The sequence below is a fragment of the Bufo bufo genome, chromosome 10, assembly GCF_905171765.1.
Source record: "Bufo bufo chromosome 10, aBufBuf1.1, whole genome shotgun sequence".
NCBI lineage: Eukaryota > Metazoa > Chordata > Amphibia > Anura > Bufonidae > Bufo > Bufo bufo.
In genome coordinates, this window is record NC_053398.1 from 120,834,142 (window position 1) to 120,851,308 (window position 17,167).

A 17,167-nucleotide genomic window follows, 5' to 3' on the forward strand; every position below is an offset into this window, starting at 1 on the left:
GTATATACAGTATGATACTGCCTTCCTGTATAGGTATATACGGTATAATACTGCCTCCCTGTATAGGTATATACAGTATAATACTGCCTCCCTGTATAGGTATATACAGTATAATACTGCCTCCCTGTATAGGTATATACGGTATAATACTGCCTCCCTGTATAGGTATATACAGTATAATACTGCCTCCCTGTATAGGTATATACAGTATAATACTGGCTCCCTGTATAGGTATATACAGTATAATACTGCCTCCCTGTATAGGTATATACAGTATAATACTGCCTCCCTGTATAGGTATATACAGTATAACACTGCCTCCCTGTATAGGTATATACAGTATAATACTGGCTCCCTGTATAGGTATATACAGTATAATACTGGCTCCCTGTATAGGTATATACAGTATAATACTGCCTCCCTGTATAGGTATATACAGTATAATACTGCCTCCCTGTATAGGTATATACAGTATAACACTGCCTCCCTGTATAGGTATATACAGTATAATACTGGCTCCCTGTATAGGTATATACAGTATAATACTGCATCCCTGTATAGGTATATACAGTATAATACTGCCTCCCTGTATAGGTATATACAGTATAACACTGCCTCCCTGTATAGGTATATACAGTATAATACTGGCTCCCTGTATAGGTATATACAGTATAATACTGCCTCCCTGTATAGGTATATACAGTATAATACTGCCTCCCTGTATAGGTATATACAGTATAATACTGCCTCCCTGTATAGGTATATACAGTATAATACTGCCTCCCTGTATAGGTATATACAGTATAATACTGCCTCCCTGTATAGGTATATACAGTATAACACTGCCTCCCTGTATAGGTATATACAGTATAATACTGGCTCCCTGTATAGGTATATACAGTATGATACTGCCTTCCTGTATAGGTATATACGGTATAATACTGCCTCCCTGTATAGGTATATACAGTATAATACTGCCTCCCTGTCTCTTTCTGCAAAATATATAAATAATACTGCCTCCCTGTAAATTATGTGGGCACAGATAGGGTTGGATGATATCAAAAATATTCCCACGATAACGATATAAAAAAATGTATTGCGATAACGATATATATCGCGATAAATGCCCATTTAGAAGAAAAAAACACTTGGGGCCACAAGGAGACATTATACTGTATGGGGGCAGCCACAAGGACACGTTATACTGTATGGGGGCAGCCACAAGGAGACGTTATACTGTATGGGGGCAGCCACAAGGAGACGTTATACTGTATGGGGGCAGCCACAAGGAGACGTTATAATGTATGGGGGCAGCCACAAGGAGACGTTATACTGTATGGGGGCCACAAGGAGACATTATACTGTATGGGGGCAGCCACAAGGAGACATTTATACTGTATGGGGGCAGCCACAAGGACAGGTTATACTGTATGGGGGCAGCCACAAGGACACGTTATACTGTATGGGGGCAGCCACAAGGAGACATTATACTGTATGGGGGCAGCCACAAGGAGACGTTATACTGTATAGGGGCAGCCACAAGGACACGTTATACTGTATGGGGGCAGCCACAAGGAGACATTTATACTGTATGGGGGCAGCCACAATAAGACGTTATACTGTATGGGGGCAGCCACAAGGAGACGTTATACTGTATGGGGGCAGCCACAAGGAGACGTTATACTGTATGGGGGCAGCCACAAGGAGACATTATACTGTATGGGGGCAGCCACAAGGAGACGTTATACTGTATAGGGGCAGCCACAAGGACACGTTATACTGTATGGGGGCAGCCACAAGGAGACATTTATACTGTATGGGGGCAGCCACAAGGAGACGTTATACTGTATGGGGGCAGCCACAAGGAGACGTTATACTGTATGGGGGCAGCCACTTGGAGACATTATACTGTATGGGGGCAGCCACAAGGAGACATTATACTGTATGGGGGCAGCCACAAGGAGACATTATACTGTATGGGGGCAGCCACAGGGAGACGTTATACTGTATGGGGGCAGCCACAAGGAGACATTATACTGTATGGGGGCAGCCACAAGGAGACATTATACTGTATGGGGGCAGCCACAAGGAGACATTATACTGTATGGGGGCAGCCACAAGGAGACGTTATACTGTATAGGGGCAGCCACAAGGACACGTTATACTGTATGGGGGCAGCCACAAGGAGACATTTATACTGTATGGGGGCAGCCACAAGGAGACGTTATACTGTATGGGGGCAGCCACAAGGAGACGTTATACTGTATGGGGGCAGCCACAAGGAGACATTATACTGTATGGGGGCAGCCACAAGGAGACGTTATACTGTATAGGGGCAGCCACAAGTACATGTTATACTGTATGGGGGCAGCCACAAGGAGACGTTATACTGTATGGGGGCAGCCACAAGGAGACGTTATACTGTATAGGGGCAGCCACAAGGAGACATTATACTGTATGGGGGCAGCCACAAGGAGACGTTATACTGTATGGGGGCAGCCACAAGGAGACGTTATACTGTATGGGGGCAGCCACAAGGAGACGTTATACTGTATGGGGGCAGCCACAAGGAGACGTTATACTGTATGAGGACAGCCACAAGGAGACGTTATACTGTATGGGGGCAGCCACAAGGAGACGTTATACTGTATGGGGGGCAGCCACAAGGTGACGTTATACTGTATGGGGGCAGCCACAAGGAGACGTTATACTGTATGGGGACAGCCGGGGTAGCCACTGTGGGCAGCAATTGGTATAGAATCATGCTGCGGCGGGCGGCCACGGACGCAGATTTTGAAGCAGTCAGCGCACATGACCGCTTCTATGACGTCACAAAATACTGCGGTAATTAGGAAACAGCGATATCGCCGTTTTTTTTTAATACCGGGGTATATCGCCCAACCCTAGGCACAGATAGTGCTTCCACCTCCTTGTCTATCCTATAAATAATGTAAGTACAGATAGTACTACCTCTTTCTCTTCTGCATGTTGCAGTTACAGATAATGGACCTGCTCCTTCTTTATCCCTTTAAGGGTCTATTCACACGTCCGTATGAATGGTCCGGATCCGTTCCTCAATATGCGGAACGGGTGTGGACCTATTCATTTTCAATGGGGCCGGAACGGATGCGGACGGCACACTACGCATTTCCGGATCCAATATTCCGTTCCCAAAAAAAATAGAGCATGTCCTATTCTTATCCGCAACTGAGGACAAGAAAAGGCATTTTCTATTATAGTGCCAGCGATGTGCGGTCCGCAAAATGTGGAACGCACATTGCCGGTGTCCGTGTTTTGCGTATCCGCAATTTGTGGACCGCAAAACACCCACGGACGTGTGAATGGACCCTAAACGATGTAAGCACAGATAGTACTGCCTCTTGTCTCTCCCTCTAAATGATGTAAGCACAGATAGTACTGCCTCTTGTTTCTCCTTCTAAATGATGTAAGCACAGATAGTACTGCCTCTTGTTTCTCCTTCTAAATGATGTAAGCACAGATAGTACTGCCTCTTGTTTCTCCTTCTAAATGATGTAAGCACAGATAGTACTGCCTCTTGTCTCTCCCTCTAAATGATGTAAGCACAGATAGTACTGCCTCTTGTTTCTCCTTCTAAATGATGTAAGCACAGATAGTACTGCCTCTTGTTTCTCCTTCTAAATGATGTAAGCACAGATAGTACTGCCTCTTGTTTCTCCTTCTAAATGATGTAAGCACAGATAGTACTGCCTCTTGTTTCTCCTTCTAAATGATGTAAGCACAGATAGTACTGCCTCTTGTTTCTCCTTCTAAATGATGTAAGCACAGATAGTACTGCCTCTTGTCTCTCCCTCTAAATGGTGTAGGCACAGATAGTACTGCCTCTTTCTCTATCACTATAAATGACATAGGCACGGTTAGTACTGCCTCTGTCTATCACTATAAATGACATAGGCATAGTTAGTACTGCCTCTCGTCTCTCCCTCTATATGCTGTAGTCACAGATAATACTTCCTCTTTGTCTATCTCTTTGTAGGACCGCAGTTATCCTGGACCTCGGTGGGGCTGGACGCCGGTTAGTGGGACATCTAAATGTATCATCCTATCAGTGAACTATCCCACTACAGGTATATATATATATATTTTTTTTCACCAACCCCACCTTTATCTATAAGCCCACTTTTTTGTTTTGTGTGAGCACCCGTCTTTTGTACACCCTGATGAACCTAACGAGTGGGGGAAACGCGTCGGGGTGACAGGGTACTTTTTTCAGGGCTAACTAGGGTTATCCAGGATAGGTACGAGGACAGGGGGTCACCACCATTAGGTGATACCTCTGGGCTGAGGATCAATCAGGAACATAATAGGGATAGTACTGTCCCTTTAACGATTGATATCCTCTTGTTACCTCAATCCTGGACCCTTTCTCATCCCATTTAGGGTATATGTGTATTAGTTGACCGGTCAAGGTCATTTTAAGTGTATTAATAAAATCTATAGTTTTAAGGGTTCTTTAGTTAATTCATATTGATTTCCTCTTTGTCTATCCATATAAATGACGTAGGCACAGATAGTACTGCCTCTTGTCTCTCCCTCTATATGTTGTAGTCACAGATAATATGTCCTCTTTGTCTATCCCTATAAATAATGTAGGCATAATTAGTACTGCCTCTTTGTCTATCACTATAAATGACATAGGCACAGCTAGTACTGCCTCTTTGTCTATCACTATCAATGACATAGGCACAGCTAGTACTGCCTCTTTGTCTATCACTATAAATGACATAGGCACAGCTAGTACTGCCTATTTGTCTTCCCTTCTACATGTTGTAGGCACAGATAGTACTGCCTATTTGTCTTCCCTTCTACATGTTGTAGGCACAGATAGTACTGCCTCTTCGTCTATCCATATAAATGATGTAAGCACAGGTAATATTGTTTATTATTATTCATAAATATAAATGAAGTTAAAAGATTTCTTTAGTTACACCCTGACAAACCTGGGTCCGAGGGCCCCTCCTGAAGGGGGGTTACTGTCATGGTTCCCAGGGGAAACAAACCTGAGATACAACTCTCTAAGCCTTGGGCCAATGATGGAGCACGTCGGCTGACGGCTCCGCCCGACGTGTATGGAGGTCAGTGGAGATCATTCCCAGCTCTTGGCCCCTGTGGGTGCAGTTGCCGCTGAATTTCTTGTCCCCTGGCTTCCCCGATGGTTCCTTGTGTAACTGAAGATTCCCTTGGGTTTGGATTTCGTAATTTGACTTGGTGACTACGGTTTTGACTTCTGGCGTTCTGGTATCGTATTTGATCTCCTGGTTCTGATTCTTTGGCATGTTTTGGGTTTCTTCTTTGCCTCTGGTGTACTTTTACTGTGTTGACCGTCTGGCTTTTGATCCTTTTTCTGTACGACTAATCTCATTGTGTTTGTTTGTCTGTTTGTCCCTGTGTTTGTCTCGCCCTTCACATATTGCAGTACAGGGACTGTCGCCCAGTTGTGGGATCGAGCAAACAAGTAGGGATAGTGGCTCCGGGCAGTTGAGGGCTGCACTATCCCTGTTTGCATGTGACGGGGTCGTTACCCACACACCGCTGTCCCTCTCTCTCTCAGAAGCTTGGGCAGTATGGCACAGGAAGCCAAGGAACCTGTCAAAAACGTCAAAATAAAAGAGTAAAGGAGCACTCAGGCATGAATGAGCCCCACACCACTGCCTGGAAGTGTAAAGCTCCAGATATTACTAATGGCCTGGTTCTGCTCCCACTGTTTAATTCAAGCATCTTCCCAGCAAGCGACCCAGCGTGCCCGTCCAGATGATTTAGTGTGGCAGAATGTGACTCATCACGGTACAGAATTTACTCTATGTATAATCGGTGGCATTTCGCTTCCAAAATGGAGCATGACTCAGACAGATCCTAACACAGCTCGGTGGAGTCATAACGAGTAAAAAAATATAACTCCTAAATGTGCGTCACAGGATGTACCAGTCCAAAATATGTACAACACCCATGTCAAAGCTTAGGCTCAGCTCCAGTCCTCCGATACCTCCTGCAGGGCAAGTTTTAAGGGTTTCCCATTTAAAGAACACCTTGCCCAAATGACTAATGCACTGACACCAAGGACATAACCTTTGCCATGTCAAAGGGGTTTTCTCACTTACGACCACCCATGGACCCCCTCATGATCTGGTGGATACAGACCATTCATGTATTATGACCCCTCAGCAGCCGCTTCAAGGGAAGGTTATGGCTGGCCCTATGTTCCCTCGACATGGCCTTATTATGCAGCAATCCATCTCCAACTTCCAATTACATAAAGTGGATTTGCTGGGTGGCAACCAAACCGGCGCCCCTGTAGCCCCACGTGGGTAGTCACCCAGCTATTCTGAAAGGCAAATCTATGACAAAGGCATTCTAGGACATGCACTATACTCCTCCAGTTATGCCAGGCTCTGATGCCATAATGGGCTCCAAAGATCCTTTGCATAGCTGCCAACTGTCCCAAAGTTTAACAGGACTGTCCCTGATTTTCAGAGACAGTCTCGGCAAATTTGCACTGTTCTGGGCCAAAATTGGGTGGGGCTGACGCAAACTCCACCCACAAATAGGTGTTTGTGGGCAGGTCTTGGTTATTCCCAGGGCGGGGCTTATATGCCCCGATTTTACCAACTCAAATGGTGGTAAGTATGCCTTTGGGTAAGTATGCCTATTGTTGATAACATACAGTTTGGGCCTTGAGAATAATTTCCTCTGGTGGGCCCCAGGGACCCCAGCCCGACTTTGTACCCACACCACACATCAGAATACAAAGATCGTTAATGGAATCGCAGAGGTTCCTGAAAGTAATGCTTGCTCTGTGGATTATTATATTATTATTTTTTGTATGATGTTTATAACTGTGGCAAAAAATGCAATACAAATCACCCGTGTATATGTAAGTGTTACCCATCTAGAAAGGAGATCAGCTGAGAATGCTGTGTACAGACACTGAACCAGCAGGGGAGGTGAGGAGTTAGGAGCTGTGAAACCTCGGGATCAGTCCATGTATCTGCAGCTACTCAGCATTTTACTAAGACCAAATTTTGATGTAAACTGCAAAATATTCTTTACGCTAAAAAAGATTTAAAGGGAACCTGTCACCGGGATTTTGTGTATAGAGCTGAGGACATGGGCTGCTAGATCGCCGCTAGCACATCCGCAATACCCAGTCCCCATAGCTCTGTGTGCTTTTATTGTGTAAAAAACCGATTCAATACATATGCAAATTAACCTGAGATGAGTCCTGTAGGTGAGAGGAGTCAGGGACAGGACTCATCTCAGGTTAATTTGCATATGTATTGAATTTTTTTTTTACACAATAAAAGCACACAGAGCTATGGGGACTGGGTATTGCGGATGTGCTAGCGGCCATCTAGCAACCCATGTCCTCAGCTTTATACACAAAATCCCGGTGACAGGTTCCCTTTAAATATTGATGACCTATCCTTGGAATAGGCCATCAATTTACGATTGGTGGAGGTCCTACATCCTCCATCCTCGCCGATCAGCTGTTGTGCAGTAGCTACAGCATAGGAAGTCAACGCCAGAACCACACGGCTCCGTACATTTTGCAGTGGATGGCAGCGCTGCTCCCATGGAAGGGAAGTAGTGCTGCAGTTACAAGGTCTGTCCACTGCACAATGGACAGCGCTATATAGTTCCGGCACCGACTTCCAATGCCGTAGCTGCTCCGAAACAGCTGGGGGTGCGGGGTGTAGGACCCCCGCCAATTACATATTCATGGCCTATCTGTAACGGTCACGTACACTACACACAGGGTGGAGGATAGTGACCACTGCGCTCCACCCTCACCCCTGGCCCTGCATACTTGCCTCGCAAGTCCTGATGACAGGGGACAACTGGACAGCAGTCCCTAACTTAGGATACGTGCAGGGAGGACAGACAAGACAAATAACAGATCGTGAACGGACCGGGTCAATACCTAGAGAGCAACACAGTACAAAAGGATAAAGCAGAGAATAGTCAGGAGAAGCCGGGGTCAAAAACCAGGAGAGTAATGAAGTACAACAGGAGTCTGCAAAGAATCGTCAGGTGGAAGCCGGGGTCAGAATACCAGGAGAGTAGCGCAGTACAGGAGGAGCAGGCAGAGGATCGTCAGGGAACACAGGATCAGGTAAGTATACAGGGAACCAAAAATCGCCAGGAACCTAATTAACAGGCAACCTGTGGCCAGCATTAAATACTGGCAGGCTGGGGTCATGTGACGTGGCCAGCGCCACATGACCCGCACTAGGGAGTACAGCTGAGCACCGAGTGCCCAGCTCGGTGCTCAGACCTCCCCTGGTTGCTGGGGGAACTGAGGACGCCGGCCGCGCAGAGGAGACGTGCGCAGCTGGTCCGTCCTGCCCCCTGTCACCTAGGACGCTGTGCGCATCCTCGCTCCTGCACAGAAACCGGACGCCGACGGCGCTGAGAAGAGCGAGCGCCTCGGTGTCCCGTGACACTCTCCTTAGGATAGTGTATTAGCAATACGTAAGGGGGCACACTATAATAAAGATGGAGTGCACTGGCAGTTCAGCACATATACAGTACAGACCAAAAGTTTGGACACACCTTCTCATTCAAAGAGTTTTCTTTATTTTCATGACTATGAAGGCATCAAAACTATGAATTAACACATGTGGAATTATATACATAACAAACAAGTGTGAAACAACTGAAAATATGTCATATTCTAGGTTCTTCAAAGTAGCCACCTTTTGCTTTGATTACTGCTTTGCACACTCTTGGCATTCTCTTCATGAGCTTCAAGAGGTAGTCACCTGAAATGGTCTTCCAACAGTCTTGAAAGAGTTCCCAGAGATGCTTAGCACTTGTTGGCCCTTTTGCCTTCACTCTGCGGTCCAGCTCACCCCAAACCATCTCGATTGGGTTCAGGTCCGGTGACTGTGGAGGCCAGGTCATCTGGCGCAGCACCCCATCACTCTCCTTCATGGTCAAATAGCCCTTACTTTCAAAGTTTTCCCAATTTTTCGGCTGACTGACTAACCTTCATTTCTTAAAGTAATGATGGCCACTCGTTTTTCTTTACTTAGCTGCTTTTTTCTTGCCATAATACAAATTCTAACAGTCTATTCAGTAGGACTATCAGCTGTGTATCCACCTGACTTCTCCTCAACGCAACTGATGGTCCCAACCAAATTTATAAGGCATGAAATCCCACTTATTAAACCTGACAGGGCACACCTGTGAAGTGAAAACCATTTCAGGGGACTACCTCTTAAAGCTCATCAAGAGAATGCCAAGAGTGTGCAAAGCAGTAATCAAAGCAAAAGGTGGCTACTTTGAAGAACCTAGAATATGACATATTTTCAGTTGTTTCACACTTGTTTGTTATGTATATAATTCCACATGTGTTAATTCATAGTTTTGATGCCTTCAGTGTGAATCTACAATTTTCATAGTCATGAAAATAAAGAAAACTCTTTGAATTAGAAGGTGTGTCCAAACTTTTGGTCTGTACTGTATATATCCAAAAAAGGCCACATGGCCCAAGAAAACCCCAATGAAGTGCACATCCACTAATTATAAAACCATTGGATAGGTCATCAATATTAAAATCCTAGAATACCCCTTTAAATCCATAGAATTCCCCCTTATTTAGCGGTTGTCCAGACAGGAAAAAAAAATCTTAAAAAAGAAGAATCCGGAAGAATGGATTAAAAACATAAATAAAAGAGTCACACTCACCTTGCCGATTCTCCACCGCTCCCGTTCCAACGTTTCTCAGGTCCCCTGACAGTATCTACTTTTCCAACCTTAGGAAATGAGACCTCTCAGCCAATCGCTGGCCACAGTGGTGACACACCTCACCAGCCATTGGCTGAGCAGTCACATTTCCTGTATGGAGGGACACGGAAGTAGAGATAGGCGGGAGACCTGAGCAGGATCGCTGGGGATTGGTAAGGGGAGTGTTATTTTTTTCATTCTGCCCCTTTTTTTTAAATATTTTTTCCTGGCTGGACAACCCCTTTAACAACAAATTCCTCGAAACCGTCCCTAAATAAACTGTTTATTTTTTATCACGGGAAATGTCGCGAAACAGATTTCCAACAATTATGTTTATCTAAAAGCACGTCACGAGAAATGCAAGTGAATGGGTGACCCGCACATTCCTGGCTTCCTGCCCAGAATAACACAACAATGGGGTAACAAGACGTTTACCAACATTAAACCTGACAGAATTGCCAGCGTTACCATAGCAACCATAACCCCTATTAAAGTGACTAAGCAGAAAATGAATGATCACACTGATCACGAGTCTCAATAAACAAGTCGGATACTTATGCTCATGTTACCCGCCTCCGTCACACAACTGGGGTGACGGTAACCTGAGCACACGCCGCATCACCACCTGAATGGTCAATTTTGTACGTTTTTGAGAATATTTTGTGCATATCAATCAAAGTGCCCTATCACGCACAAATAAAGCCGCCATACAGTTCCCACATAATGCTGGCCTTTACGTGCCTATAATACATAAAGTACTGGAAATAATACGGTGCCAGGGAGTGGCATAAAATGACATTTCATACTGTGCCCTCATAGAAGGACTAGCCAGAGCGTCTATACTGGCAGTTCTCAACTGGCTGACCACTGTCCAAATCCAGAGCAGGGATGCATCCGAATTCATTTCAGAAGTCTGGTCTAGGTCCTGGATTCCTTTTAGGGTGTGAATTCATTTTAAAAGTCTCTTCTGAGGTTTGAATTAATTTTAGAAGTCTGGTCTGAGTTCTGAATTCATTTTAGAGCTTCTGGTCTGGGATCTGAATGCATTTTAGAGCTTCTGGTCTGGGATCTGAATGCATTTTAGAGCTTCTGGTCTGGGATCTGAATGCATTTTAGAGCTTCTGGTCTGGGGTGTGAATTCATTTTAGAGCTTCTGGTCTGGGATCTGAATGCATTTTAGAGCTTCTGGTCTGGGATCTGAATGCATTTTAGAGCTTCTGGTCTGGGGTGTGAATTCATTTTAGAGCTTCTGGTCTGGGATCTGAATGCATTTTAGAGCTTCTGGTCTGGGATCTGAATGCATTTTAGAGCTTCTGGTCTGGGGTGTGAATTCATTTTAGAAGTCTCTTCTGAGGTGTGAATTAATTTCAGAAGTCTGATCTGGATTTTAAATTAATTTTAGAAGTCTGTTCTGGGTTCGAAATTCATAATAGGGGTTTGGTCTGAGTTCTGAATTTATTTTAGGGGACTGGTCTAGGGACTGAATTAATTTTAGAGCTTCTGGTCTGGGATCTGAATGCATTTTAGAAGTCTGGTCTGGGGTGTGAATTAATTTTAGAAGTCTAGTCTGGGTTCTGAATTCATTTTAGAAGTCTGGTCTGGATTTTACATTAATTTTAGAAGTCTGGTCTGGGTTCGAAATTCATATTAGGGGTTTTGTTTGAGTTCTGAATTTATTTTAGGGGACTGGTCTGGTTTCTGAATTCATTTTAGAAGTCTGATCTGGGTTCTGAATTAATTTTAGGGGTCTGGACTGGTCTGAATTAATTTTAGAAGTCTGGTCGTGGTTCTGAATTAAATTTGAGGCGTCTGGTCTGGGATCTGGAATACATTTTAGAAGTCTGGTCTAGGTTCTGAATTAATTTTAGGGGTCTGGTCTGGATTAACTATATAAGTCTGGTCTGGGGTCTGAATTAATTTAAGAAGTCTGGTATAGGTTCTGAATTAAATTGAAGACGTCCGGTTTGGAGTCTGAATTACTTTTAGGGGTCATTTGGGAACTTAATTGGTTTTAGAGGTCAGTTCTGGGGTTTGAATAATTTTAGGGGTCCGATGTAAAATCTGAATGAGGTTAAAAGTCTGGGGTTTGGGAAGCATCTTCCCTTACAGGTCCGGCCAAGTAGGGCGGTTTGCACAATCCTTCAAGAGATTATGTTCTTTTATTATTTTACTACATTTAGGCCTCTTTCACACGTCAGTGACTCGCGTATGTGTTCTGTCCATGGTCTCTATGGACCGCTCACGTATCCTTTGACTTTAATGTGTGTATCGTGGGTCCGTGTTGCCCTATTGTGTCTGTGATTACAGATCCCTCGTGGACATTACAGTCTATGGGGCAGTGACGCCATCCGTGTTTGGTCCGTGGTTTTCACTGATCATTGCTGAAACTAACTTTCAGCCCAGCAGTGTCTAGAAAAACACGGATGACACACGGACTGAAGATCCACGGAACCATTTACTCAATTATCATCACATTACAGTGGTCCCTCAAGTTCCAGGGCCACCATTGTATGTTGAAACCATTGTAACTTGAGTAACTGGTTCCAAAGCCCCAAAATGTCATCCAAGATAAGAGAAAATGAAGATTTAAGAAAAATAAGCAGATAACTGAGAGAGATAAAACAAGTCCTTACATAATAGCTACTAACTAGTAACTAATCCAGCGAGGTTACTAGAGAAGTGGCCTGGACTGGTTGGATCTGAGCCTGAGACATTGTATGTTGAGTCTGGTTTCAACTTACGATGGGTCAGAGAAGACCACTGGATGTAATATTGTATCCTGAGGGACCACTGTATTATCATCTACCACGGATGAATCACGGACAGTATCACGAATCCATGACATCACGGACACAGACGTGTGAACGAGGTCTTAGGGGAACTGGGGAGATTTTTATAAGTAACCCGGACAACCTACTATATGATGACCTACCCTTTGCACAGAATATCAATGTGTGACCCCCACCCCCTGGAGCATTCAGTTGACAGCTATCTCCCTCCCTCCCCAAGTCCGCGAGAATAACCGCATCGGGCATGTTGAAATCCAACATGTCCGATCTTTCTGTCTCCTGACATCTATATCCCTATACACATAGGTGGTTAGCCTATCTCACCAAACCCGGCAAATTCAGCGGTGATGCAACGAAGGCTCTGACCTTTCATTCTGCTGACTGGTGGGGTCCGAGGGGTGAGACCTCCTCCCATCACACATTCAAAAGGAGACGCTATCACTATTAAAGGGGTTACCCCACGACTAATGCAAAAAATGAAAATCAGACATCATACAGTACATGACAATGTCTTTCCAACAAAGCTAGAACCAGCCCTGTACCTCACATGGGTCCAGAGATCTCCACATTCATTGCTCTGTTAGATTTATATCAAGCTGACAGCAGAGGGGGCGTGTCCTTTCTGCTGCAGCTCTCTTCCTATCACAGCCTTAGGAGGCGTGTCCTTTCTGCTGCAGCTCTCTCCCTATCACAGCCCAGGAGGCGTGTCCTTTCTGCTGCAGCTCTCTCCCTATCACAGCTCAGGAGGCGTGTCCTTTCTGCTGCAGCTCCCCCCCGATCACAGCTCAGGAGGCGTGTCCTTTCTGCTGCAGCTCTCTCCCTATCACAACTCAGGGGACGTGTTCTTTCTGCTGCAGCTCTCTACCTATCACAGCTCAGGGGGCGTGTACTTTCTGCTGCAGCTCTACATATCACAGCTCATGGGGCGTGTCCTTTCTGCTGCAATTCTCTCCCTATGACAGCTCATGGGGCGTGTCCTTTCTGCTGCAGCTCTCTTCCTATCACAGCTAATGGGGCATGTCCTTTCTGCTGCAGCTCTCTCCTTATCACAACTCAGGGGACGTTTCCTTTCTGCTGCAACTCTCTCCCTATCACAGCTCATGGGGCGTGTCCTTTCTGCTGCAGCTCTCTCCCGATCACAGCTCAGGGGACGTGTCCTTTCTGCTGCAGCTCTCTGCCTATCACAGCTCAGGGGCGTGTCCTTTCTGCTGCAGCTCTCCCTTTCACAGCTCAGGAGGCAGTTGAAGGATGAAACTGAGCATGTGCGGCCATCTCAGTGAGCAGGACAAAGAAAGTAGAAAACGAACAAACCGCAGGTGGCGCTCTACAGATAGATTTGATTGGCTACACAAAATTTTTAATTACATGCAATTGCAAAAGTATTCAGATCCAGGTGCTGGTTGGAAAACTAGAATATTTTTTCGTAGGACAGCCCCTTTAAATCCTGCAAAACCACCTCATTTGATATCTAAAACCAAAGAACACATTGCAATATCACAGTCAGTGGCAGCAAAAGGCAAAAACTCAGCTCTGCTACATCTGTACGCTACCTGACAGACCGGACAGATGTGACGTATTAGCAGTAGACGGCGCCAATTTAACATCTTTCTGGGTGCCCGTCTCCATGGTAACATAACTTCCTGAAAATTAAAATATCAAGGTACGAGTTAGGCGCATGCTATCAGCGCCGTCTCACCACTTTGTAAATGTCTTTTCAATTAAAGTCGCGTCAATATGGTAAGCGGAGCGTGAAGGCCTCACCGCCGCAGCAAACGGCTTGCTCGCTAAACGGATTCCAGCAACGGAATTTAGGTTATCATGTGGCAAACTGACGAGTGAAAGGGTTAAAATATAAGAAAAATATGGAAGATATTGGAAAAGAGTCCAAATAATAAATAATTACTAACAAAAACGTAATCATTTATCATAATAACTATAATAACTATAACTTAATGATACGTTTCAGAACAGGAGCGTTCAGATGCTGGATTATCGGATATTCCGGGCTATCAGTCGGTCATGCAGAGGCTCTAGGGGGAGATTTATAAAGCAGCCAATCACAGTGCAGCTTTCATGTGGTGGTCTGCTCTTGAAAAATGAAAGCTGTGCTGTGATTGGTTGCTATGGGCGACAATGACCGTTTCTCTGATGTTATAGTAACAGGGCCCCCCGGAGCCACACACGACGGGGACGCTACTGGTGACAATGGTTAACCCTTACATGTCAGAGCCCCATTCCCATCCACTCAGTCCGTCCATTACTAGGTGTAGTTAACCATTTCTCTGCCAGACAGAATTCAGGTAGTCTTCCGGTTAACCCTCTCCCTCCAGCCTCGCCATCTACAGGTTGCCTTTCCCTTATCAATTTGTTGCCCAGTGTGACCTGTTAACCCTTTCCTTACCATGCCGCTTGTCCACTTAACCCTTCCCCTCTTCCAGCTGATCCGACAGCAACTGGACAAAGTAAAGGGTTAATTGGACAGCCAGCCTGGCAACAAAAGGGTTAACCCGTGTCATTGCCGGGGCAGTCTCCTTGGTTGCTGGGGTGCCCTTCTGGTTAACCCTTTCACTACCAGAAAGGCTGGCCAGTTGGCTTCCCGGTTAACCCTTCCATTACCAGGTTACCAACCCGTTAACCCTTAGGCTGCCAACTAGTAATCCATCGACAGTCGCTTACTGGTTAACCCTTTCATCAGCAGTCTGCTTTCCTGTGAACCGTCAACAGTTGGGTTCCTGGTTAACCCTTTCATCAGCAGGCTGCCCACAACAGTTGGATTCTCAGTTAACCCCTCCATCACCAGGTCATCAACCAGTTAACCCTTAGGCTGCCGGCAAGTTATCTATCAACAGGTTGCTTCCCGGTTAACCATTTCATCAGCAGGCGGCTTACCCTCAAACCATCAACAGTTGACTTCTCGGTTAACCCCTCCATCACCAGGTCATCAGCCAGTTAACCCTTAGGCCGCCAAGCAGTTATCTATCGACGGGTTGCTTCCTGGTTAACCCTTTCATCGGCAGTCTGCCTTCCCATAAACAGTTGGCTTTCCGGTTAACCCTTTCATTAGCAGGTCGCCATTCAGTTAACCCTTGCATCGATACGCTGGCGGCCCGTTATTTATCAATCGATTGCTCCCCGGTTAACCCTTTCATCAGCAGTCGGCTTCCCAATTAACCCTTTCATCGCCGGGTTGCCCGGAGGTTTCCCTTCTATCGTTAGGCTGTGGTCCATTTAACCCTTCATTTACCACGCCGCCCTCAGGACTGGTTTCCAGTTAACCCTTTAAAACACCTGACTGGCAGAGGGGGGGGGGGGGGGCACCTAATGCATTTAACCCTTTCCGCCCCAACAGGGATGTATATAAAGGGTACCGGACCAGGCTTTCACCCGGATCTTCACTTCTCCCTCCTGGGGCTCGGGCATCACTTTCCGGGCCACCCGCAGCTTGTTGAGCCCTCCGAAGCCGCAGAGGAGCACGGCTCTCATGTCCCTGCCATCGGCGGCTCCTCCCGGCACCTCGGCCGCCTCCTTCCCGCCTTCCTTCTCTATCATCTGCTCGGTCTCCTCGGCTTTCTCCGGCCGCTCCTTGGCCATGGCTCCTGGCTGAATGGGATGCTCGGGCTGCGCTGCAGATGCGGCTCCAGGCGCTGGTCCTTCTCTTACCGTAATGCGCGCTCTAGCGGCGCGGGGCTCCTCTCCGCCTCACTGGCTCCCGGGCACTGCTGCGCGCACACTCCACACATAGAGCCTGCTGGATGTGTCCATGCGCTGGGGGAGACGCGGGTCCCCCGCTCCCGGCCGCCGTCACCTATGGGGGGGGGGAGTATTACATGGACGTCTCAGGCGGCAGCAGCCAACACTTCTCCCCTTTGAAATAAAAAAAAATTCTAAGTTCTAAGAAACTATTGGGGTCATTTATCAAACTGGTGTAAAGCAGAACTGGGTTAGTTGCCCATAGCAACCAATCAGATTCCACCTTTCATTTTTGACAGCTCCTTTGTAAAATGAAAGGATGAATCTGATTGGTTGCTACCGGGAACTAAGGCAGTTCTGTCATACTGGTTCTAGGCAGCAGGGTCCCTTTAACCCCTTCTACCCCAGTTCTCGCTCTTCTGCCGAGGCGATCCTTTGCTAATCTGACATGCGTCACTTTTTGTGGAACACTTTTACTTATCCATGCCGTTCTGAGACTGTTCTCTCCTGACACATTGTACTTCATGATAGTCATAAACTTGAGTATATTTCACCTTTATTTGTGAAAAAATCCCAAATTTACCAAAAATTTGCAAAAATTTGCACATTTCCACATTTCAATTTCTCTTCTTTTATAATAGTGATACCTGATATAACATTCATTACTTTACATTCCCCATATGTCTGCTTCATGTTTGGATCATTTTGAAAACGACATTTTATTTTTTTTGGGGATGTTACAAGGCTTAGAAGTTTGGAAGCAAATCTTGACATTTTTCTGAAAAAATTTCACAAAACCCACTTTTTTAAGGACCAGTTCAGGTCTGACGTCACTTTGTGAGGCTTAAATAATAGAAACCACCCAAAAAATGACCCCATTTTAGAAACTACACCCCTCAAGGTATTCAAAACGGATTTTACAA

At 45.7% G+C, this 17,167-nt stretch overlaps 1 protein-coding gene across 1 annotated transcript in view; it reads right to left on the minus strand.

Moving 5' to 3' along the window:
• The window catches only part of VAT1L (vesicle amine transport 1 like), a 66,771-nt gene extending 50,530 nt beyond the window's left edge, over positions 1-16,241 (minus strand). Inside the window, exon 1 of the mRNA XM_040409594.1 lies at positions 15,928-16,241. Within this exon, the coding sequence (XP_040265528.1) occupies positions 15,928-16,145 (218 nt within the window). The 5' untranslated portion in view covers positions 16,146-16,241. The remainder of the gene's footprint in view (positions 1-15,927) is intronic.
• Between the last annotated feature and the right edge of the window lie 926 nt (positions 16,242-17,167).